The sequence below is a fragment of the Eretmochelys imbricata genome, chromosome 13 (genome assembly GCF_965152235.1).
Source record: "Eretmochelys imbricata isolate rEreImb1 chromosome 13, rEreImb1.hap1, whole genome shotgun sequence".
Classification (NCBI taxonomy): domain Eukaryota; kingdom Metazoa; phylum Chordata; order Testudines; family Cheloniidae; genus Eretmochelys; species Eretmochelys imbricata.
This window is the reverse complement of record NC_135584.1, coordinates 28395761-28419833: the sequence shown is the minus strand read 5'-3', so window position 1 is coordinate 28419833 and position 24073 is coordinate 28395761. Positions and strand designations below refer to the sequence as shown.

Sequence of the window (24073 nt, the reverse complement as noted above, 5' to 3'; positions counted from 1 at the left end):
AACGGAATTGTTTATTAAATTCTAGAGACAAAGGTGGGGGAGGTAATATCTTTTATTGGACCAACTTCTGTTGGGGTGAGAGACAAGCTTGCTGTCTTACACAGAGCTGCTCTTCTTCTTCAGGTGACCCTCAGTCCCATCATAATTTTTTGTCTGTGAATTTTAAAAGAGCTTAGACTATTTTTGCTCAGCGTAGCAATCCAAGAGCTCACTTAGGAGAAGCACTTCTCACCAAACTTGTAGGAATGCTAATACTGTTCCTGGAAACTTGTAATCGTGAACCTCCTCGTGACATACTTCATGGTGCTGGAAGAAAGCCTCATTTGTGACAAAAGGTGAAGGTAAAGATTTTCAAACATGTTGGCGTGGAAGTTGGGCTCCTAAATCCATATTTAGGGGTTTACAGATTTAAGTGGCCCAATTTTCAGAGGGTACTGAGCAAGGTGAAGGGCTGCTGCTGCTTGGGGCACCTTTGCAAAATGAGGCAACCTTTTCTTTAGTTTTCTTAGTATGGATTTTGGAGCCTAACTTTAGGTCCCTAGACTTGGCATAAATTTTGTCCTGAGGTAAGTTTGTTCATGATATAATAATAGTATCACATTTTTCTTTAGCAGATCGCGAAGTGCTTGACAAAGGAAGTCAGTGTCATTATTGCCATTTTACAGATGGGGAAACTGAGGCACAGAGTGACGCAGTGACTTGCTCAAGGTCAGCCAGCAGGTCAGTGTCAGAGCTGGGAGGAAAACTCAGGTCTCACAAATCCCAGTCTGGTGATCTCTCCACTAGACCACATTGCCTCCTTAAAACAGTGCAGAATCAGGAAAAAATAACTTTGCTGGGCAGGATTTAGAACATAACAACGGCCATACTGGGTCAGACCAAGGGTCCATCTAGCCCAGTATCCTGTCTTTCAGCAGTGGCCAATGCCAGGTGCCCCAGAGGGAATGAACAGCACAGGTAATCATCAAGTGATCCATCCCCTGTCGCCCATTCCTAGCTTCTGGCAAACAGAGGCTAGGGACACCATCCCTGCCCATCCTGGCTAATAGCCATTGATGGACCTATCCTCCATGAACTTATCTAGTTCTTTTTTGAATTCTGTTATAGTGTTGGCCTTCACAACATCCTCTGGCAAGGAGTTTCACAGGTTGACTGTGCGTTGTGTGAAAAACTATTCTTTGCTGTGTTTGCAACCCAAACACTGAAGCTACTGGGTAGTGAGAGCCAGACTGGACCTGGGCTGACTGCCAAGATACAAGTAGTTGCTCTTGAAGATCCCACTAAGTGCTTATCTGCATCTTTAGGTTCCTAAATACCTTTAAAAATTGGCCTTTTGTACTTAGGGAGCCGCCAGTTTTTGCTCTGAGCCATAGTGCCGTGGCTGCTGCTGCATCACTATCCCAAGCAATGCTGCCCAAAAGCTATTGACTCTTCATGGCGCAGCCCGACATTGTCCGAGAAGGAGCAATGATGAGGGCTGCCGCTGCCTATCAATAATGGGGATATTTGAACAAGCAAGCAGTTAGCCATACTTCTCCCCAGTTCCTTCCTTCTCCCACTCCTTCTCCGTGCTCCCCCAGACAAAGATCCCAGCTGGCTGGGCTGGCAGGCTGCAGAGGAACAGCCTCCTGGGTCCCTCCCTCTCTCCTTTGGTTTATTGATTGAGGTGTATGCTTTTGGAGATGCAATGAGCGTTTGAGGCAGGAAATGAAGGGTATGGGGAGGTAGCTGAACTTGGCGTAAATGTGTCGGGGATGAAAGGAGTAGAATGAGTTTATTTTGGGAACAAGTGATTGATGGGGTTCTGTATGTCTAAGGAATAGCTGGGGAGTTGAGGGTAGAATTTGCAGGGATGATGGAATTTCGGGAAGGAAGAGAAGAACTTCACAAAGGAGAGAAACAGGATGGCAAAGGAAGGAAAGCGAAAAGATGCTGAAAATGTGCAGGAGAGACACCAAGAAGGAAGGTTTCAGAGTAACAGCCGTGTTAGTCTGTATTCGCAAAAAGAAAAGGAGTACTTGTGGCACCTTAGAGACTAACCAATTTATTTGAGCATGAGCTTTCGTGAGCTACAGCTCACTTCATCGGATGCATACCGTGGAAACTGCAGCAGACTTTATATATACACAGAGAATATGAAACAATACCTCCTCCCACCCCACTGTCCTGCTGGTAATAGCTTATCTAAAGTGATCATCAGGTTAGGCCATTTCCAGCACAAATCCAGGTAATACTCACCAACAACCACATACCACACAACAGAACCACTAACCCAGGAACTTATCCTTGCAACAAAGCCCGTTGCCAATTGTGCCCACATATCTATTCAGGGGACACCATCACAGGGCCTAATAACATCAGCCACGCTATCAGAGGCTCGTTCACCTGCACATCCACCAATGTGATATATGCCATCATGTGCCAGCAATGCCCCTCTGCCATGTACATTGGTCAAACTGGACATTCTCTACGTAAAAGAATAAATGGACACAAATCAGATGTCAAGAATTATTCATAAACCAGTCGGAGAACACTTCAATCTCTCTGGTCACGCAATCACAGACATGAAGGTCGCTATCTTAAAACAAAAAAACTTCAAATCCAGACTCCAGCGAGAGACTGCTGAATTGGAATTCATTTGCAAATTGGATACTATTAATTTAGGCTTAAATAGAGACTGGGAGTGGCTAAGTCATTATGCAAGGTAGCCTATTTCCTCTTGTTTTTTCCTCCCCCTTCCCCCCCCCCCCCCAGATGTTCTGGTTTAACTTGGATTTAAACTTGGAGAGTGGTCAGTTTGGATGAGCTATTACCAGCAGGAGAGTGAGTTTGTGTGTGTATGGGGGTGGGTTTTTGGAGGGGGGTGAGGGAGTGAGAGAACCTGGATTTGTGCAGGAAATGGCCCAACTTGATTATCATGCACATTGTGTAAAGAGTTGTCACTTTGGATGGGCTATCACCAGCAGGAGAGTGAATTTGTGTGGGGGGGTGGAGGGTGAGAAAACCTGGATTTGTGCTGGAAATGGCCTAACCTGATGATCACTTTAGATAAGCTATTGCCAGCAGGACAGTGGGGTGGGAGGAGGTATTGTTTCATATTCTCTGTGTATATATAAAGTCTGCTGCAGTTTCCACGGTATGCATCCGATGAAGTGAGCTGTAGCTCACGAAAGCTCATGCTCAGATAAATTGGTTAGTCTCTAAGGTGCCACAAGTACTCCTTTTCTTTTTTCAAGAAGGAAGGAAAATTAGGAGCAAAGGGCAGTGTGAAGGGAAGAGCAAATGAAAGGGAGACGCTGGAATTTACAATCTTAAAAGTTACAAGTTGGTGGGAGAACAAACACTTGCAATAAGTTGTGCATCAACTAATATCTTTGCATGTTCCAACACCACAGCATGGCTGAAATCCGACCATTCTTTGTCTGACCTCCACTCTTTTCCCCTGGCCATTCTGGTTTTTGATTGGCTTCCTGTACTAAGTGAAACCACAACCTTTCAAACTCCTCCAGGCAGAATGAAAGGCACATGGCATCAGTGTAAGAGGAGCCCCTTGCAGTCTACTGTGCTTGGGTGGGCGTGCTGGTTCTTTCGTAAACTAATAGCTCCCAGCAGTGCTGCTAAATCAGACTTCATGGAGCCAAGAGCTGAGAGCTTGGAATACCACTGCAGGCACAAAAGGTCTGTCTCTTTTCCAACTGCCACCATTTGTTATGAGGCTAATGATCCAGAGGCCCAATTGACAACAAGAGCAGGCTGCCAAAGATTGCCTTTGGGAGGAAAAAGTTCACATTTAGATAAAAACAAAACCGAAAGTTAAGTCACCCTTTATTTTTTGTCTTTGATCAGGGAGGGGCATGAGAGAATTCCATTCAGCATTACATCTGCAAAACTAACAAAAGTTTGGCAACAATCGGCATTCTTATTTATATTACTTCATTGGAAAGTGCTACTTCAAATCCATTAGTTGGTGGTTTGCAGTGCAGTGTTGGTCACAATTTTATAGCTTCTGGGTGCACTGCAAAATAGTCTTTTAAAGAGAGGTTGTGGTTTGGGTTAGAAACTTGGGTTTTAAAACCCAAGTTATCGGGTTAGTGACTGCTGTAGTCTGCCATGAAAGCAAACCTGGACTAGATGACCTATTGAGGTCCCTTCCAGCCCTACATTTCTATGATTTCCTTCTGTGCCTCTCCAGTACCATAACATATTTAGGCACTGTAATCATGCAGAGGTAGTAAGGTACATGGGGAAGCAGCCACTTGATAGCAGATATTATTCAACTAAAATTTGGGGGTTTTTTTAATGCAATTTCAAAAGAAAACCAACAATATTATTTCTGTGTAATGCTTGTGAATAAGAAATAGAAACCCATGTTGAGGGGTTAAAAACCTCTATTAAAATAGAGATGTGATGACAAAGAAACAAAACAAGCTATTGGCTGGGTTGGGAAAAGTATCAGCCTTTAAGGAATAAAGTAATGATAGAGGGAAGTACAATACCAGGAAGTAAACTGCCTCTGTGGGACAGTATGTTTCACAGCATACTTGAGGTGTTTGGGATCCATCACATTCATTTTATTGTGAATGTTATTCCTACAACAAGAGAGAATTCAGCAAATCACAGCATTGAAAATTCCTGCTTCAGTAGATTTTTAACAGTCTCTGCTACTGTTTTCCTAGATCTTCTGCTCTTGTGGGGGGGGGGGGGGGAGTTCAGTGTGGTTTATAAGAGAGTAATGCTGGAGGGTTTTTGAAGTGACTGAGTGTGGTGATTGAGTTTGCCAGAAAAAGATTTCAACCAGTTTACATTCCAAAGGTGGTAAATATTCCTAATCATCCTCACTGAGATGACTAGTTAAGAAAGATAAGAGTTGCAGAAATGGGAGTTATGAGGATATATATCTTTTTAATGAACACCTGAAGTTGAACGAATCCAGAATCTTGTATCTTTTCATCCTGCCACTTGGAAAATATTGTTGTTACAGAGCTATTGAACTAACTGTTTAAATTTAATCCTCTGCAGGCTGGGTTTTACTCTTTCCAAATAGGATTACTCATATTTTCCATATTTCAGTGTTTGGTTTAAATACCCGTGACGGCTACAGGGACTTGGATTTCTGGTCAGGGCAAGGGTGTTAGATTTAGAAAAAGTTCCTTTTGTTGGAAAGGATACAAAATTCTCAGGTATTTTTTTTCTTCACTTGTGAGGTAAAGTGGCAACAATGAACAGGTAACCTTTCCTTCCATTTTTCTCGTGTGGAAAACATTATCTGTACAAATTCAGTAGACTGCATTGTAGTAAGTGTCTGTCTGCTTAATTCATTGCTCTTGAACTTTCATTCCCAACTCACTTCTTAGCCCACCTTGCTGTTAAATGAAATTCCTTGCATCCCCAGTTCAAACTTTGAAATAAGTTGACATCACCTGGTGTATATTCTCTACCTACCAGACTGCGGGGGGTGGGGTGGTGAGAGCTTGGGATCTTGCAGCGGAGTGGTGGGGTAGGGGCTTCTGCCCAGCGGGGAGAGGGGTATCAAGGCTTCAGCTTCACAGGGCACACCTGCCGGGGCTTTGGGCTTCCACAGCAGTGGGGCTGAAGCCCCGACAGGTGCAACCCTGTCTCTCGAACTTCTGAAGATTGTCTTATGTGGTTCAGAGGGTCAGTAAGTTTGGTCACTCCTGACATAGTAAAACCAAATGGTAAAACCCTGACTGCTTAGTCCATGTAAATAATCAACATTAATTGCACTGGTACCAACAGGTGGCCAGCCTGTTATGGTAGACAAGCCTGCTAACAGAATCGGCCATGTGCTGGTTTAAACAATGAACTTGTTGAAACAGGTATGTTTAAGTGTACTGAATTTACTGCACACCAAGAGATCTAATCTCCAGTCAGTGCACCTGAGACGATGGCTTCCGTGCAGCACTCTTGCGAACTTGAATGAGCATTATCCACGTTTCCCCCCAGACAGCAATAGGCAGTGAGCTTCCCCTGAACCTTCAAAAGCATCCAAGTCTGCTGTCCCTTCCTGGATCTAGTGGCTTTCATATAAGGAATAAAAGGGGCAACCAAACGTTTGACTTTCCTGCCAAACTTGGAGACTAGAAGCGGAGAAGGATTCCAATTGGTTTCCATCGCATTCCATTTAGCATGAATTTACAGTTTCCATTTACCCTGACAAATGACTTTGGCTTCCCTGGAACTTTTGGATTTATTTTCTATGCAGTGGAAAGTGGGGAGCTTAAAACGGTAAATACTTTCCATGGTTGCCATGAATAAATGTGAGGTGTCTTTCCAAGATAGGAGCCCAGAAAGCAAAAAATAAAGCCACGGTGCATCATGAAATATGTGAGGAATTTAATAGAAGTTAAAGCACGTTCAGATTTTCTCTGTTTGCCGGGGAAATGGACTGTGATAGGCATAAAAATTCCACTGGAAACTGGAAAAATTCTCCAGATTTCTCTGCTTTCCCAGAAACCACAGCTAGCAGCATATATCAATAGTCTGCAGTGTTCAAGCTTTGTTTTCATAGTTCTTTCCATGGAACGTTCCCATGTGAAGAAAGTAGAACCAGATTAATGCACAGAGACGGGGAGAGCAATTTTCCTAGCCGCTGCATGCAGTATTAGTTCTTTCCATGGTGGTGTCCGCGCACAGTATCAACATCTGGATTGCAGAATCCTTAGCGATGGCTGCTGTCAGAGCAAGCTAGCTAGTTGCCTGTTTTAACTAGGGATCCTGCTTGATGTCTGTCAATTTACATGGTTTATTTTTTCTTGTTGGTAGGTCTTGTCTTTATATTTTTTCCTTCTGCTGGCAAAGGCGCAGGGAGTGGATGGTTAGCTTAGCAGAAAATTTGATTCAAGAGACCTGCTCCAGAGAAATACCACCATAGTTGAAGGATTTGCTTTGTTTCTCAGTTGCTGAGCTTTGTAGTAAGGAGTCACCGATAACTTATTTTGAAATACTTTTCTTCGTAAAGAAAAGTAAACGATACAAAACCATTCCCTTTTGGTCTAGTGAATGGAATACTGAGCAAGGGGTTTGGAGATGGGTTGCATTGATGGGCTGTGTGACCATGGGCAAGTCACGTAAGACTTGATCCAAAGCTCATGGAAGTCAATGGAAAGACTCCTGTTGACTTCAGCAGGCTTTGGATGAGGCCTCTAATCAAGGTTCACTCGCCTTTGTAAAGTGATTGATAGCTATAGATTAAAAAACATCCATATAAGTGCATATTTTTCTTTATTACAGTGATGCCTCTTTCTGTCACAATGGGTATATCTACGCTGCAAATAAAAACCCGTGACTGGCCTGTGCCAGCTGACTTGGGTTCCCAGGGCTTGGGCTGAAGGGCTGTTTTGTTGCAGTGTAGGCTTCCTGGTTTGGGCTGCAGCCTGAGCTCTGGGACCCTCCCACCTCAAAGGGTCCTAGAGCCCGGGCTCCATCCCAAACTCGGAGGTCTACACAGCAATGAAACAGCCCCACAGCTTGAGTCCAACGAGCCTGAGTCAGCTGGCATGGGCCAGCCGCAGTTTTCTAGTTGCTGTGTAGACAGACCCTATGAGGCTACTCAGTGCAGTGCATTTCTGTTCACCTTCGTGAGAAGTGGGTATGTCTCTTCTCTTGTTTTGACACAGGCAAGTAAAGTAACATTTTAAATTCTCTTTTAAATTTGGTAAAGGGTGTGCAAATTTTCCTAATAGCTCTGTAACACTGAATTAATATATCTGTAAACTGCTTTTAACATCCTTGATGTCTCTGATTTTTCTCCACTTAAAAACTATTTTCAGGGTTGTGAAAATAAGGGGAAAGATTTGTTTTGCCGCTGAGTGACAATTGACTGCTACAACAAAAGTTAGTGCTCTCAAAGGCATTCTTGCATATAACGACTTGAAATAAAATTTTGTAGGCCATTGGGGTTTTGTTTTTTTTTCTTTAAAAATACCTAAGAATAAGTTGTTTGGGGGGAATCCTCAACAATTCATGTACCTGTTGACAAAGTAGTTTTCTTCTGATGGCTCCTCAGAAGCTTTCTGCCATTGATGGGGTGGTATCATGAAGTGCCCTTGCTATCAGAGTAGCTTTCTGTCATTTTAATAACACTGGTACGACACATCCAATCAAAGCCACTAGTACAACAAGGATTTGAAAAACTTGTGTATACTGCAATGTGCCTCTTTGCACGGAGTATGGATGTGGTCCCAATCACACACCTCAAGGCGTGGGTATCTTAGTCGCCCATGGTTATACTCTGAAAAGTGGCTCTCTTAAAAAGGTGCTGTGAGGCTTCATATTTGTATCCAAATGACTTGAGCGACTTTGCTCATGTTACAAGAAAAAAGATGTTTGACCAGATCCATCTGGGCAGTGTGTCCATATTACACTGCAACATGTGGGCAATCTGATTGTAGAGCTGGTATATTTGGCCCCGGGAGGATCATCCCACCACATGGGGGACTTCTACGGTCATAGAGCCTCCTCTGCTACACCCTCACCCTGCTGCCAGCATATGGGGTTGACTAGAGGAAAGATGATGTGGCTGGGACTTTCTTGTGCTGTGTCTGTTCCTGACTGCAGTTTTGGCCTCTTGGGGCCGTTTGCAGCCAGAGTTAAAGCAGTCTATGCCTGTTCTAATTTATACTTGGGAACTAGCTGTATGTACAGCAGAATTGGGTGGAAATCAAGAGCAAGCTCTATGCCATCTTTTTGTATTCTCCGCCTCCCCCGCCCCACCCTTTAATCTGTGCTCCTTAGCAGTAGCTGACAATAGTCTGGCCTGTTTCTTTTAATGCTATATCCTGCAAACTCACTTTGAGTTCTGGAAACTGAGATGGGTTCTTTGGCTTATGCACGGTAACCAATAACAAGGGATTTTGCAGATGGAACCTAGTTGACAAAGCAAAAAAAATAAAAAATAAAATAAAAATAAAAAAAATATTCAGTTCTCTCTCTCAGAGCTGGGCTAGCTACCAGGACTTAAAGGAAAAGCTTTTTTTGTCACAAAACAAAGATATGAATCTGAACCACAGAGCACATCTGTTGAGTAAGGTGCCATTCTTATACAGTCATGCTTCTGACTGTATAAGGATGGTGAGATGCCCCCAGGGCCTCTGAATTTGGGGGAATACATTTGCACCGCAACAATAATAAAACAATATTTAACAGTTTTTGTGAAACTGTTGCATTAATATTTTCCCAGTTTCCCTAATTGTGTTGTTTAGTCCTTGGACTGAACTAGCTGTCCGCAGCTGTTGCAAATTGACTTTTCCCCTGGTGGTGTTTGGGACTGCAGGCCAAAACATGAGGAAAATAGTTCTTAAATTTTAAAATTTTAGGTTTTTTATCTTTTTTAAACTTGTTTTTGTCTGCATAACTAAGATGCACTTTTTTTCTCTCTTGTTTTGTGAAATATTGAGAGCCTCAGTATTTTGCATGTGCTTTGTAAAAGGCGATAAACACACCCAAAACCCTAACTTTTTCAAATGAAACCTCTCATGAACAGATCAGTACTTCACCTGCTTTAATCTCTCCGATGTAAACTGTTTTACAGAACAGTTGCATAGCTGTAGGGGACTGATTGCAAATGTAAACTCTGGTTCAATTTCTTTGGGGCAGAAAGGCTAAATGTGTCAGCTCTCCAAGTGATACCCTCCCCTAGCCGTTGGAATGAATCACGTCATTCAGATGTACTATACTAATAACAAGCATAGTTGAAACTGAACTCTCTTGCAAAGGGAAACTATTGTAAAGGGACACTTAGGTTTACTAATTTCCATTTGAACCCTTTCTTCTCAAGGAAACTGAAATTTTAACATCATTTTGTTATAGCTAACTTTCTTATTGATGCACTGACACCTTGGTTGTCACTTCATGGGACATAGAGATCTGAGAATAGGCTGAAACTAGTGCCCCCTCTGCTGGCTGGTTGACTGACTGTAGAGCACAAATAAATAGAGGCTTTGGGGATATTTGAATAGACCTTTTTTTTTTTTTTTAGTTAATTATAGAAAACAATCCCCACCAACTAAGTTTTAAGAGGGGTGAAGCCTTGTGATTGAATGACTTCATATGTTATTTAGGAGGAAATGCTCCTTTGTGAGCAGACACCTCATTACCATGCTCTGACAGAGTGCTGCCCAAAGGGAAGGATGGCACACATGTTGGGTCCTGTAAATCCTGATTGTGGCTCTGTGGGCTGAAACTCCAAAGCTGAAGACAGAAGCATGTGTGAGTCCAGGGTGCTGTTATTACTGAGTTGGTAGGGGGCACGCTCAAGTGACTGGAGTTCTTTCCCTCAGTACCTCTAACCCCACCCTTGCTGCTTAGGAAGGACTAGCTCCGTCTCCCACAGAGCACTGTTTTAACCTTTACTTTAAAAGCTCCTCCTCTCCCTCCCTATCCCCTTCTATTCCACCCTCCCAAGAGAAATGAGGCGTTCTTGACTTGACTTGGGAATGATGAGAAACAGGGCAAATTGGGGATGAAGAGGGAGATGAGACACTGAAGTGGCCATGTCTGTTGTGAGCCTGGGGCTGTGGGTTTCTGAGGACCAGTAACCAAACAAAGCACTGGGAATTTAATAACTGAGAACCACCTTACCAGTTTTGGGTCAGTAATTGGCCAGCATCCCTGGATTCTAATTGTCTGAGGCCATTCATTTTCTGTATAAGTTCCAGTAGCCTGGGGCCTGTTCCTGCAAGTATTTTTATCATACATAGTACTCTCTGCTTGGAGTAGTCCCATTGCACGATTGGCCCTTAGATATCATTGTGGTAGAATCATGCAGTAAAATTCTCAGGGAAGCTAAATAACTATCTACCATCCATCATCAGCCACCTCTGCCATATTTGTGCCAAAGATCTTCAGAGAATTACATCTTAATCAGGATTTCCCCTTTTTTAAGTCAGCATTTGGTAGTCTTGGCAATGTTGGGCTTTACATTGTCATTAGGTGCTGGGAGTTTTGTTGAGCTGCCTAGCTTTCAGACAAATAGATGGGAAACTTTCAGTGTTGCCCACAGGATTTTTAAAAGGGCCATGTTACATGTTTGAACCTGCACAGCTCAAAGAAGTCCCCAGAGGCAGTGTGGTGGTGCGGTCACCTCTTTCCTCCTTCAAGGAGCTGAAGCAGTGTGGAACTCAAGCAGGGACCCTTGTATGTGGGGCACTGGCTGTGGAAGTGAACTGTGCAACCCCTAGTTCCCAGCATCTGGCTCCATGTGTGAAGCACTGGTGCAATGTGATCACTGTAGTTGCTGCCGGCTGAGGTCTGTTGTTGTCCAAGGTGTATGTTGGTGAGTGGCTACAGCAAAGTGAGAATCCTGGCAGAGGTGCTTACCTGTTGCAGAGCTATCATGTCTAAGGCTATGCTTACGCTTAGTGGTAGATAGGCACAGCTGTAGCGCTTCAGTGTAGATACCTACTGCAGTTATGATTGGGGTTCCCCTCTTGCTGTAGTAAAGAGAGGCAATGGCTAGGTAAACAGAAGAATTCTTCCTTTGAACAAGTGCTGTCTACACTGGGGGGTTAGGTCAGTTTGGGGTGGTGGATTTTTCACATCCCTGAGCGACATAGCTGGGTCAATCTAATTTTTTCTAGTGTAGACCAGCCCAAAATACTTTACGGAAACACTCCAAGTTGGTTGTGTCCAATGGCTTTCTTCTATGAGCTTCCTTGGTGACTGCTAAAAAAAAGATTTATCCCATGAATCCACTATACATAGCACTAAACAATAAGGCATGTTTTTCTTTAACAGTTCACCTCCTCTGTGATTAGTATGTTACGTATTTAATCACTCCCCCTCTGAGTTTTCCAATCCTGGTTATATATTCTTGCACCATGAGAATAGTATCTTCTTATTGCTTCTAATTGTTAACACATGCCAGCTTTGCAATTTTGCAAACTGGGACTGAAATTTGAAGGCTGTTTACACGAAAGATTTACATGTACTAGGAAACCTTCAGAAAATTAATTTGTTTACCAAACAGTTTATCCAAATCCAGGTTTTAAAACTGAGTGCTAAAATTAAGGCTCTCTTCAGCACTACAGGCTGCCTACGAGAATAATTTACAACAGGCATTCTCCACAAACAAGAGCTGTGTAAGCATGAAGGCATAAAGGATTTTGGAAGGGTCAGTCCAGTTGAACGTCCAATAGTCTTATCCTTTGAAGCCCCTCTTCACGGGGAGCTAGCATGGATTGTTGGAGCGCAGTATCAATGTTATTGTCAGCCATAAACAAATTATGGGTATTTAACAAGTTAATGTCAAAGTGGCTGAGAGTCACTGGTAGGTGTGTGCTTAGTGACATCAGCTGGCAAGGAGCCCTGGTAACAGAGAGAGAGAGAGAGAGAGAGAGAAAGAAGGGAGGGTGTGTGTCTATATCTGGGTATTCTGGCGAGGTAAAGAGCTGGTCTGTTTGGCTGGACCTTCCCATCTGGGATCCATCTGTGTTTCCCTGGGATCGGACAGGCGGCTCTAGTCAGTGAGAAATCGCAGATGTGAGAGAGCTGACACATGTCCAGCTAATGAAAGAAGGAAGGCTGGTCTGAGGCTGTGCTCGAAGATTAAGAGCAAAAAAAGAGGAGCATTTTATTTATGTCGAAGAAATTAGGTGAATTCTACAGCAGCTGGATTGTTGTAACCTGGATATTTCGGGTAAGCAATATTTTTAAATTTGATTTTAAAACATTTTTTAAGAGGTTTAGCTGTAGGGTTTTTTTGTTTGTTTGTTTTTTTGTTGTTATGCTGTTTTGCTGTGTGCTAATTTTTAAGAGTAGAAACATTTTTCTGTTGTGTGGATCAGTTGAACCTTGAGCTCAGATCGTGTGAGAGGGTGTATGTCTGTGTATGTGAACCCTTACATATGCAGTGCTTTGCAGTGTCGCCCTCCCATCTCTAACCATCTCATCTCGTTTAGACTGCAGTGGTTCTGCTGGTAAAAACTTCAATAGATGAGCTGATTTGGTGCGTGGATTATGCAGCTAAAAAAATAGTAAACTATTTTTCTAAGGAGAACTGCGTTAGAGCTTTCTGTTCCTTACATTGCGATGGAAGGGTTTGGTTTTCCTGGGTAGAAGGCTAGCATTGAGCATTTCCTTGTCTAATGGGAAATGGAAAAGTGGGAGGATTTTTTTAATGCAATGTGTTTTTCATTGTGGCAAGCTATATTCTCAGTTTTGCAAAATCATATTTTATAAACTGAGATTTATAATATAGGAGTAAATTTATAGGGTTGTGTCTCCTCCATCAGCTCCCAAATGTTCTTAATTTTAATGCTTCCCCCCACACACACATTTTTTCTCTGCATTGTGCGTGAGAATGCTACCTTTTTGTCTTTATACTCTCAAAAGCAGCTATTGATGCTACCAACATTTAAATACCTCAGTTCAGTTTTGTGATGTAGTAACATCTCTCTTTGCTGTTAAAATTTATATTGCAAGGCTACTGTACGTTGGATTCCATTTTATTCTACTGGAATTCCCAATCTTACATATACATCTTAAACCTGCTTTTTGTTTTCCTTTTTTTTGCAAAGGTTCAGCAGTTTTAAAAAGGTTCCCCTGATCCATCAGGGCATACTACTGTAAAAATTATACCGTTGAACACCCGGTGAGCTATTGACACTGGGGCTGAACGTTTGTGTATTCCACTAACAATTATTGGCTCTCTTTTTGCATCACTAAACTCCAGAGCTACTGCATTTATAATCCATTGTGTTCCCCTTATGCTCATCCATGAAATGCTGCCCAGTTGCACCAAATATACCAGAATCCACACTTAAGTTCTGAAGGCTAAAAGTGAGGGTGGGAAACCTTGCTACAGAATCATAGATGGAAAATATTTGTTGGGTTATCTACTACATCTCCCTGCCAGTGCAGGACTATTCCCTATTGTACACTTACTAGTGCTTTGTCCAAGCTAGTTTCAAACCTGTCAAGTGTCAGGGCTTCCCTTGGGAGAATTGTTCCACAGCCTGATAGAGCTCACTGGCAGCAAGTTTATCCAGCTAGTCAGCCTAAATGTCCTTATTCTTAGTCTCATTTCATTATTCTTACTTACATGCTCTTACCATCTTAAATAATTTTCTTTCTCTTGAGTTTGCAAACATTCACTGGGTGTAGGCTGTTTCCGTATGCTTTGCAAGCCAACACCTTGGCTGATGAAAGTGACTCTGCACATGGGCATCTAAACCTTGCTGTTTGTCTCTTGATTTCCAACACCTAGGAAGTAGCTGTGAAAGCGTACTGGGCAATGCTGTGCAAATTAACATCCCAGAACATGCCAGAATGAAGGAAGAATGTCTCAAACCATACAAGCGTGTGCAAATTCCTAACAGTGAAGTTTCATGTTATGTTTTATTTGCATCAGTGTGTGTGCTATTTCTGGTACAGTTGGGTAGCTTCAGCTATGATGGTATTGAAGACCTGCAGAATTTGCCAGAGTTAATGCTGTTACTCATTGAAATGACTTTACTCCATTTAAGACTTGATCCTGCAGTCACTATGCAAGCAAACTCCCAGTTAAGTTATCAGGAGTTTTGCCCATGTTTGGACTGCACAATTGGGCTATTAGTCTTTATTTTAAACAACTAGCCTGCCAAATTCATGTTCGAGTTCTGCAGAAGACTGAGTCCTGAGAAAGAGAAGAAGAGATTAGAACAATACTGCAGGATGTTCAGGGAACATTTGGGGGAAAAAGTGCTTAGAACAGAGGTAACATCTAGCTATGTTTTTATTTTTTTGTTTAACACCCACGGGTTGTCCAGAATTATATGGATAATCATTATAGATATATAGGAATGGGAGAGTGCATTGATAAAATAGGATCTGTTCAAACTATTCAGCTGTTCAAAAGAAGTGAAAGTTCATGACTTTGTATTAGTCTACTTAGGACCTTGCATTCTGCCACCCTCAAGAAGCAGCATCGCCTCACTATTTCCACAACTGCTAAGAACTAATTCTGCCACATTTCAGAGTAACAGCCGTGTTAGACTGTATTCGCAAAAAAAAAAAAAGGAGTACTTGTGGCACCTTAGAGACTAACCAATTTATTTGAGCATAAGCTGTCGTGAGCTACAGCTCATTTCATCGGATGCATACTGTGGAAAATACAGAAGATGTTTGTTTTTATGTACACAAATCAGGAAAAAATGGGTGTTTATCACTACAAAAGGTTTTCTCTCCCCCCATCTCACTCTCCTGCTGGTAATAGCTTATATAAAGTGATCACTCTCCTGGATTTGTGCTGGAAATGGCCCACCTTGCTTATCATACACATTGTAAGGAGAGTGATCACTTTACATAAGCTATTACCAGCAGGAGAGTGGGGTGGGGGGAGAGAAAACCTTTTGTAGTCATAAACACCCATTTTTTCATGATTTGTGTGCATAAAAACAAACATCTTCTGTATTTTCCACAGTATGCATCCGATGAAGTGAGCTGTAGCTCACGAAAGCTTATGCTCAAATAAATTGGTTAATTCTGTCACACTAACTCACATTTAGTTAATTTGGAAGTAGTGGTGGTGTAGCCGTGTCAGTCCCAGGATATTAGAGAGAAAAGGTGGGTGAGGTATAATATCTTTTAGTGGACCAACTTCTCTTGGTGAGAGAGAGAAGCTTTTGAGCTTACACACAGACCTGTTGGAATCAGTGGTAGCTCTCGTTTTTCTGAACACCGCTATACTGAAAGACATCAGCAAATTGGAGCTGAAATCAGAAAATGATGCAAAATTAAGGATCTTGAAGGGCTGATTTGTGTGAGAAGGTTAAGAGAACTAAGCATGTGTAGCATGATTGGATGATGACTAAGGGAAATATAACCAAAACCGAGTACTAGAAGGCTGTAACCACAGAAAGGGAGTGGAATTGCTCAGAGTGGGCCAGTGGGGTATTGCTAAGAGTAAGAGATTAATTAGAGCACATCTTAAATTGACTACAGGGATACATTCTTAATCTGAAGAGTATTCCTAGACTGGAATAGTCTTCCTAGAGGAATGATGGAAGCACCATCACATGGGTCATTTAAAACTGGAAAAAACAAATACAAGTGCAATTTCACTATGAGTAGCGATTATGGAAAAGTGTTATCTTCTTGCTTCACATACCTGCTTGGTGTATTTGAATTGTGTCTGCTAATAGTGCTGAGGGCCTGATCCAGTGCCCACTGAAGTCAGTGAAAAACTCCCATCTATTTCAATGGGTTTTAGATAGGGCTCTAATTTTACAGGGTCAGTTCTCATAGGCCTACAGCGGCATCATCACTGAGGTTATGTCTACACTGCAATTAAAAACCTGTGCCAGCTGTCTTGGGTTTGCAGGGCTCAGGCTGAGGGGGCTGTTTAATTGTGGCATAGATGCTTAGGCTGGAGCCCAGGCTCTAAGACCCTGTGAGGTGGGAGAGTCCCAGAACTTGAGCCCAATTGTCTATACTGCAATTAAATAACCCCTTAGCTTGAACCCCACGAGCCTGAGTCATCTGGCACTGGCCAGCTGCGGGTGTCTAATTGCAGTGTAGACATACCCTAAGAGAGATCTGGATTTGATTTCTTCTAGGGCTTCATCAACATAATTGTTTACCAAGTCCCAATTGGTTACACCTTTGCATACCCACTTGAAGGCGAAGGCGTTGCTCACATATCATTGAAGGCATAATTTGGCCTGCAGAACTTTTTAGTCATGATGGTAATGCACAAGAAGGAAAGAACAGTGCCTGACTTCTGGATTCCAGGTTAAGTTTGCAAGGCTGGCAGTTCCAGATTCAGCGTCTTGTGTAAGTAATTGGGATTGTAAACATGGAAACTCCCAATGCCATGTTTAGTTACTCTTAGTAGAAAATACCATGGTTTACAACCCTGATTTGGTATGGGGAGGACTAAATGGACTGTTCGCTTTCCCATTTATAGTTTTTATGATCTGGAGAAAGAATCTCTAATTTGATTGGTACCCAGACACTGTTCCCATTATATTACTAGATCGCTGAGTACAATGCAACAGAATATGAAGGGACATCTGTGAAATGTGTGGAGGGAGATATTTGTTAAAAGGCTTATGGGCAGCATTAGATAACATTGTGTTTTTAAATTTGAACTGAAGAGAAAGAGAGTCACTTAGTGTCACCTACTCCTTTTTTACATGCTAGAAGAGCTGAGATAGATGGTAAACCTTCCTTGACTAAACTTGATGTCTAGCTAATATTTACATACTCCATTGTTTTTCAGAGATTAGGTATAAAATTGTGTTCTAAGAAAAATTTGACAGTGGTCATTGGGAAAGCCATGTTGTACCCTACACAAAGGCTAATTAGACTTTACTTCTGAGATGTTCTTTTACTTACTTCACTTTTACAAAGATTTGGAAGTGGCTCCTGAAGTGTATCAGAAAATACCCATATTTCTGCTTACATTTGATAGCAGGGGCCTTGAAGTACAGGGAAGTGGTGGTCTTGTACTTAAAGTATGGAACTAGGAGTCGGACTTGGGTTCCATTCTTGGATCTGCTAGAGATTTTCTGCGTGACCAGGGGTGTGTAATTTCTTTGTTCCTCAGTTGCATAGACTCTAAGGCCAGACAGAAGCATTGTGAACTTCTAGTCTGACCCGTATACACAGGCTGTAGACTTTTTTCCCCATAAACTGGATTTCCACATGTGTAAAACTGTCATCATCTGCTCGGTATTGAGTCTTAACTCATTGTATTCTTATAGCACTTTACAAACCAAGTAATTAACGTTGTTCTTAACAGCTTTGGGCAGTGGCGCTTTAAAACCTACCCTGAGTTTTTAAAACAAGGCTTAATGAGTTTCATTGTCCCGAGTCCCCTGCTCAGATGCAGCATTTCCTCCTTTCTTAGTTGTGGCATCTCTATTGCAATTCATGATCAGGTGGGTGGACTTTCGGATAGAAGAAGGTTGTTAGCGGCTGGAACTTCTAAGTGTCCACTGTTACTCTTCAGTGCCACGAAAGCTGCATGACGAAAAGCCAAAAATCTATCAGTTGGCCCACAAATCAGACGACTTTCTTCCAGTCTGACCATGGAACTTAAATAGCCATCCCTGTATTGACAGCTGTCTGTTATTTAACTAAATCTAAATGAGGAGGGAAAGGGAGTGTGCAGAGAATGCTGCTGCTTTGAAAGAACTCAAACCTGTTGCTGAGCTGCAAGCTGTGAATGTTTAAAGACCTCGTATTACTTACCATGCTGGAGGAGCGAGAAGGGAGGATGGAGGGGGGGTTATTGTGAGGGTAACAGATGTGCCCTATGCTGTTGACGCGTGCCGGCTCTGTTCCTTCGCTCTTAACACCAGGTGCAGCTATTGTTCTGGCTGGTCTCTATTCATCCAGGCTCGTCTGTTACTCTGCTTTTTCTAGCTCATTGTTTCTGAAGAAAATTAGCATTAAAAACCCATCCGAAACCCCCATGTCCCTCAACTGCAGGTGACTGTTATTGGCTCCAGCTGCCACCCTTGCGCTTGATTACTTCCATATGGGGTTGTGGTAAGAAGTAATATCCACTTACTGATTTCCCTTCCCCCCCTCGCACCCCCTGCACTTTATTACTCACAAAGAACAATACCCTGAAATCTATTAGACCCCCCAATAGGCTCCGCATTCTACTTAGTATTAGGATGGTTACTAACATTTTACAAGTGAAGCTAATTATCTCCCCCTCCCCCCCCATTCTCTTTCTTCCTCCCTCTCCTCCCCTGTAAAAGTGAAATAACCAAGGGCCGATGGGCAGTAAATTAAATCTTTGAAATATCCAGAGATGAGGCGTCTTGCTAACAGGAAAATTCTGCTATTTTTTGGATGATCTTTAATGGAAACTATTTAGCTATCATCTTTTATATCCTGTTGTGCCATACCTATGAACCAGATGAGCAAATCACAGTTCAGTGAACCACAAGAGAATAGATGCTGCTATTTCTATAAGTTGATTGTTAATTTCATAAGTTTAGACAGACAAAGGGAGGGGCAGCGGAGACGCTTATTTAAAAAATGTGAATGATATAGTTGCTAGGAGCAGAGCACTCCTCTTTTTTTAATATTAATATAACACATCTCAAGAATGGTGTGTTTTGATTTTGTTTTAAATCTAAACCATTTAAAGTGTGTTTTTACTGTAAAAATAGCACTTTGGAGCTCCCAGTTTCTCCTTGTGACTCCAGGTTAAATGTGCTTAGATTATAAAGGGGTAAAACACATTTCTGTCAGCCCTGCACCTCAGCCTAGGATCTGAAATCAAATGGCATTCTTTCTGGCTTGTGCCTCATCATCACCCGCAAAAAATCTTTCTCTGTTACACCTGGACAGCCCAGTTGTGCAACTATCCCATTTATTATGATACTTGAACCAGATGAGAATCAAACTCTCTCACCTTTCTTCCCATAGCTGTGTTGACCTTGCAGAATTAATAGGAATCAAACCAAAAACTTCTGTTGTCACCAAAGTGAAGAGCTGGGACTCCTGTGTTCTATCCCTGGCTCTGCCCCTGACTTGCTTATGACTTTGGGAAAACTGTCAAGTGGTGTATTTACCTATCCTATAAAATACTGATAAGACTTCCCTACCTCATAAGGGTGTTGGGATTCCTGGTTTTATTCCCGGCTGGTGTCCAGCAGCCTAAACAACTGGATGAAGGTCAAACCTTTGTGGTGCCGGGGCTAGAGATTGCCCCTCTGGAGAATTACCCAGCATTCTCTGCTTCCAAAGAAGCCCAAGCAGCAGATTTGAGTCTTTTAACCAGTTTTCCTTTATTTTATTTTTTTAAGATAAATTAACTTTATCTTCAGCTTGGCCCCCTACCAAATTCTGACAGTGGAACCAAATTCAGTGGGAGTTGGGTTGTTTGGGGCCCTGTGGCTGTTGTTTCCCTCCCCTGCCTCCCTGTCAGAATGGGCAAAATGATGAAGCAAGGGAAGAGGGCTGGGCAGGCTTGAGATGGAACAGCTCTGGCATGCAGGGGCTGCGGCAGGTAGTTCTCTCTGTGATGCTTTATGAGGAACAGGTCCAGCCCCACAGTTGGTGTTCGGGCCAGACAAGTTTCTAGCTGTAGGAGCAGCCATCCAGCTCAGACGCCTTTCTGCTCCCCAGCTCTTTTCGAGAGATTTAGCAATATAACAGCAGGCAGCCGTGGCACCTTTGCCAGTTCAGGAGTCCGTGCAGCCAACACCTCAGTGCCCAGCAGCAGCTGCAGTGGGGGAGGGTTGCAAAGCAGTTCCCTACTGGGGCCTCTGCTCTCTCTAGTGGGCTTTGCAGAGGGACAGCCTCGTGACATCAACTCTCCCTTTAGGGTTTCAAGTCTCCTGCCAGGGGCAAGTGGGCTGCTCCAGCCCTTCCACCTTAGTTTAAGGCAGCTACACATTCCCCAGGAGGTAATGAAGACGCTCTCTCTCTCTCGCTCTCCGGTGGCAGCAATGCATGGGTGCTGGGGGTGCTGCAGCCCCCCCGGCTTGAAGTAGTTTCCATTATGTACAAAGTTTACAATTTGGTTCAATGGCTCTTAGCATCCCCACTGTACAAATTGTTCCAGCACCCCTGAAGTAATGTATGTGACATCCTACCCCACATGCCCTTATTTTCAGCTGTTGCAACTTGCTATCACTCCTCAGCCTTCCCCTACAGTGGATACCTGTGGGTCTCTGTCAAAGCACTTAAAATATTCACATGTGAGAGGAAACCAGCCAGCCTTCTCTGGTTTCCACTAGGAGCAAATGGCCTCCAAAGACTGAACTGATTGCCTTAGAGCCCCTAAAATGCTTGTCTAAAGTGAAACTCCTCTGTTTGAATCAATGACGCACTCATTGGTAAAGAGAAACTGGAAGTCAAGGAGGACTCCCATTAAAACAAGTAAAAAAAATCCAAATATTGTTCTGAGAAAGGTCACAGAGCTTCATAACCTTCCATATTCTCCTCTCAAGAAATAGGAAAGCTGTCCAGATCTTATCAGGAGGAGGGAGCTCTGAATAGACTATTCCCCTCACCCCCATTTGTTTGAGGCGAGGTTCAACAAGTTCCTGCCTATGCTTGGGATCCAGCCTCCATGGGCAGAGGATCCAGAACAGAGTGGTAGGGCTGGCCAAGTCACCAGAAGTGCTTTCTTTCCAAATCCAAGGAGATTTACATTTTCCTCCATCACTTGCTGGATGATCTTATCAAAGCAGTAGGATAATGCCCAGGTAAGGTAAAGGGGCTAGATAGACTGTTCTTTTTTATTAAAAAAAAATGAGAGAATTTGTTACTACTACAGCATCTGCCTTCAGAATTCTATCTGTGATCAATGCTACAGTGATCCCTATGGAAGGGGTGATTTCTGTCCAAGGAACCAACAGCTAAGAGAATAGAATCATCTGATGAAATTGAGGCCTCAGAGTCAGTCTTTAAGGCATTTGTCACTCGTACCGGCTTCTCGAGGGCCATTCTAGCATCGGCAGATGAGCTGAGAAGTACAGTTCCTTAAAAGGATAGGAAATGGACAATAATCCTCCAGAAGACATCTCTGACAGCTTTGTTTGTTGCAGATTCTTCCTTGGATTCATTTGAGATTTGCCGTCTAATCCATGGCCTCAAAAATTGTACGATGAAGATGTCTCTGTCTCTGCAAGGTGGGAATGCAGTCCGAGCATTTCAATGCTGTACACAATTGGTTTTGCATTTACGATAGGGCAGCTTCTTTGGAGTTTGACAGTAGTAGATGCTCTGTAAGGGAAGATCGGATCTGTGTAGATAAATCGGAGATGAGAAAACGTGTCGGAAACATGTGAGGCTAGTAAAGTGGCCTTTTGGAATATCCCCAGCAGCTTTCTTCAGACTTGCATTAAACCTACAAAGTCAAATCCCAAATTTAAGGGGTTTCTTGTCCCCAATTAAATGATCAGACCATATGGTGTTTACTGAAAGTGCCTGTAATATGGAAGGAGCCTACCTACTATATCACTCTCTTTCAAAAGAAGCTGCTTTACCTAATGTCACTGTCCTGAAACCCGCAGGTTCTTCTCAGCAGCAGATGAGCTGGGGATTATTCCAGTGACCTTCTCCCTGCTGTTGGTATAACCTTCTGATTCTGCTGCTGTGATGCTGCTTAATCTTATGTGCATTTAGCAATCTCCCCTGTCTTTCACCAATATAACCAAGGTGTCTTTTTTTTTTTTTTCCTCACAGGGACCCTACCCAGGTCATTGTCTTTCACTCCCCTATAAAAAATAACTGGTTTAAGGTCCTTGGGATGAGAAGGTTGGAGCAGCATCTCTGTTTTCTAAAAATTACTAATTCCTGTCATTAATAAAATAGATCACCTCTTCAGGGGGAAGTGTGCGGGTCAGGAAATAGTAACTCTCTGACTTTTTTTTTTAAATGTATTGTAAAAAGTTGTTATCAAAGACTGCACATGGAAAGAATTTTCACATGACTTCTGAAGAGAGATTAATTAGTAATGTAGGGGAAGGAGGAAGGCAATCCGGCAACTGTTTTGCTACGTGAACTTTGCGTTTATGGGAATGGAAAAGTGGCAAAGTAATCCCTAAATCAGCATGTGGCACAAAGGACTGAAAGTGTCCAGAATTGGGGCAGTGGCCTTGGTGTCCATTTATAAGTTGGCCCCTGGTCTAGAAAATTAACTTCTAGTTCCTTTAATTTACTTGTTGGGCTTGAATGTAGCTTGTAATGAGTTCTCACTTGTCTTGCCAGTATATAAATTAATAATACTGTGACACCTTACTCGAGTTTGTGTGGTGTAAAATCACTGCACATGGCATAGTTATCAGAGATTGAGCTAAGATGATTCTTTCCTCCTCCCCTCTGACCCCCCTCCCTCCCACTCCCACCGTTTGTGCTCCAGCATCAAAGCTTCTAGAATCAAAATCCATCGCCAAAAAGGTGCCACATCAATGTACGTAATACTTAATGTGTAGTATGCTTGAAATGTGGTTCCTCTCTAAAGAGTGTTGCTGAAAATAGCATCAGGAGGGCACTGTGTTATCTCAGTGGTTTCTAGAGAAAGTGTTCTCAGTTGGCAAGATTCGCAAATGTAGTCTGGGGGTATGTCTTCACTACCAACGTTAAAGCGCCGCCATGTAGTCACGGCACCAGTGCTGGAAGAGAGCTCTCCCAGCGCTGTAGAAAACCCACCCCCCACGAAGGGAGTAGCTACCAATGCTGGGAGCCCAGCTACCAGCGCAGGTGCGTTGTCTACCCTGCTACTTTATAGCACTGAAACTTGCATCACTCAGGGGTGTGTTTTTTCACACCCTTGAGCGAGAAAGTTTCAGCACTGTATAGTGGCAGTGTAAGCAAGGCCTAAGTTTTGAGAGTTGAGCTGGGTTATCTCGACTTTGCACACAATCACCAGTAATAAAGCTGCTGCGGGTTAAATGATCTCTTCAGTGACACCCGAGCAAGCCCATCGTCTTCTTATTTATGCCCTCAGTGGCACTTCTGCAGTCCCTTCAGTAAGTTTGCACAGATGTAACTCATTGGAATATAATGAATAATTTTGTTGTTAGACACAAGAAGGAACAGAATCTGTGGCTTGTTCAGTCTGAGCTGGGATGGGTCTTTGGGTAAAAGGAGTAAAATCAAGTAGTTAGAATCCGTTCAAGTTCCTTTTGAAAAGTAATACCGTAAGCCAATGTCAAGTGTGTTGCAAGAAAGAAACTAATCTTGAAGGGATGCCTCCCACAGAGGTGGCTGTGTTTTAGTGGAGATGGATCGAGTGAAGTCATGCCTGTTTGCATGGCTTGTAATTCTGCACCACACTTAGACTCAAGTCTTTTAAAATACACATACTACACGGAAAGCAAACTCTAAAGAACAGGAGTACTTGTGGCACCTTAGAGACTAACCAATTTATTTGAGCATAAGCTTTCGTGAGCTACAGCTCACTGTAGCTCACGAAAGCTTATGCTCAAATAAATTGGTTAGTCTCTAAGATGCCACAAGTACTCCTTTTCTTTTTGCGAATACAGACTAACACGGCTTTTACTCTGAAACTCTAAAGAATGTTACCCTCAAATGTAGCCCCACTGTGAATATCAAGAGGACTCTCCATCTCTATCCAAAGTACCAGCAGTCAGCATAATTC

At 42.8% G+C, this 24073-nt stretch overlaps 1 protein-coding gene across 6 annotated transcripts in view; it reads left to right on the top strand.

Annotated features, from left to right (window-relative positions):
• CBFA2T2 (CBFA2/RUNX1 partner transcriptional co-repressor 2) overlaps positions 1-24073 on the top strand; it is a 99707-nt gene that overhangs the window by 22525 nt on the left and 53109 nt on the right. For 2 of the 6 annotated variants that reach the window (XM_077832015.1, XM_077832014.1), the window contains exon 2: positions 21516-21599. The exons of 1 other annotated variant lie outside the window; for it this stretch is intronic. In XM_077832015.1, coding sequence (XP_077688141.1) covers positions 21516-21599 — 84 coding nt within the window. Of the gene's footprint in view, positions 1-695; positions 721-12367; positions 12656-21515; positions 21600-24073 lie in introns of those variants that run through there. 3 more of the 6 variants (XM_077832017.1, XM_077832020.1, XM_077832018.1) reach the window with 3 other exon arrangements.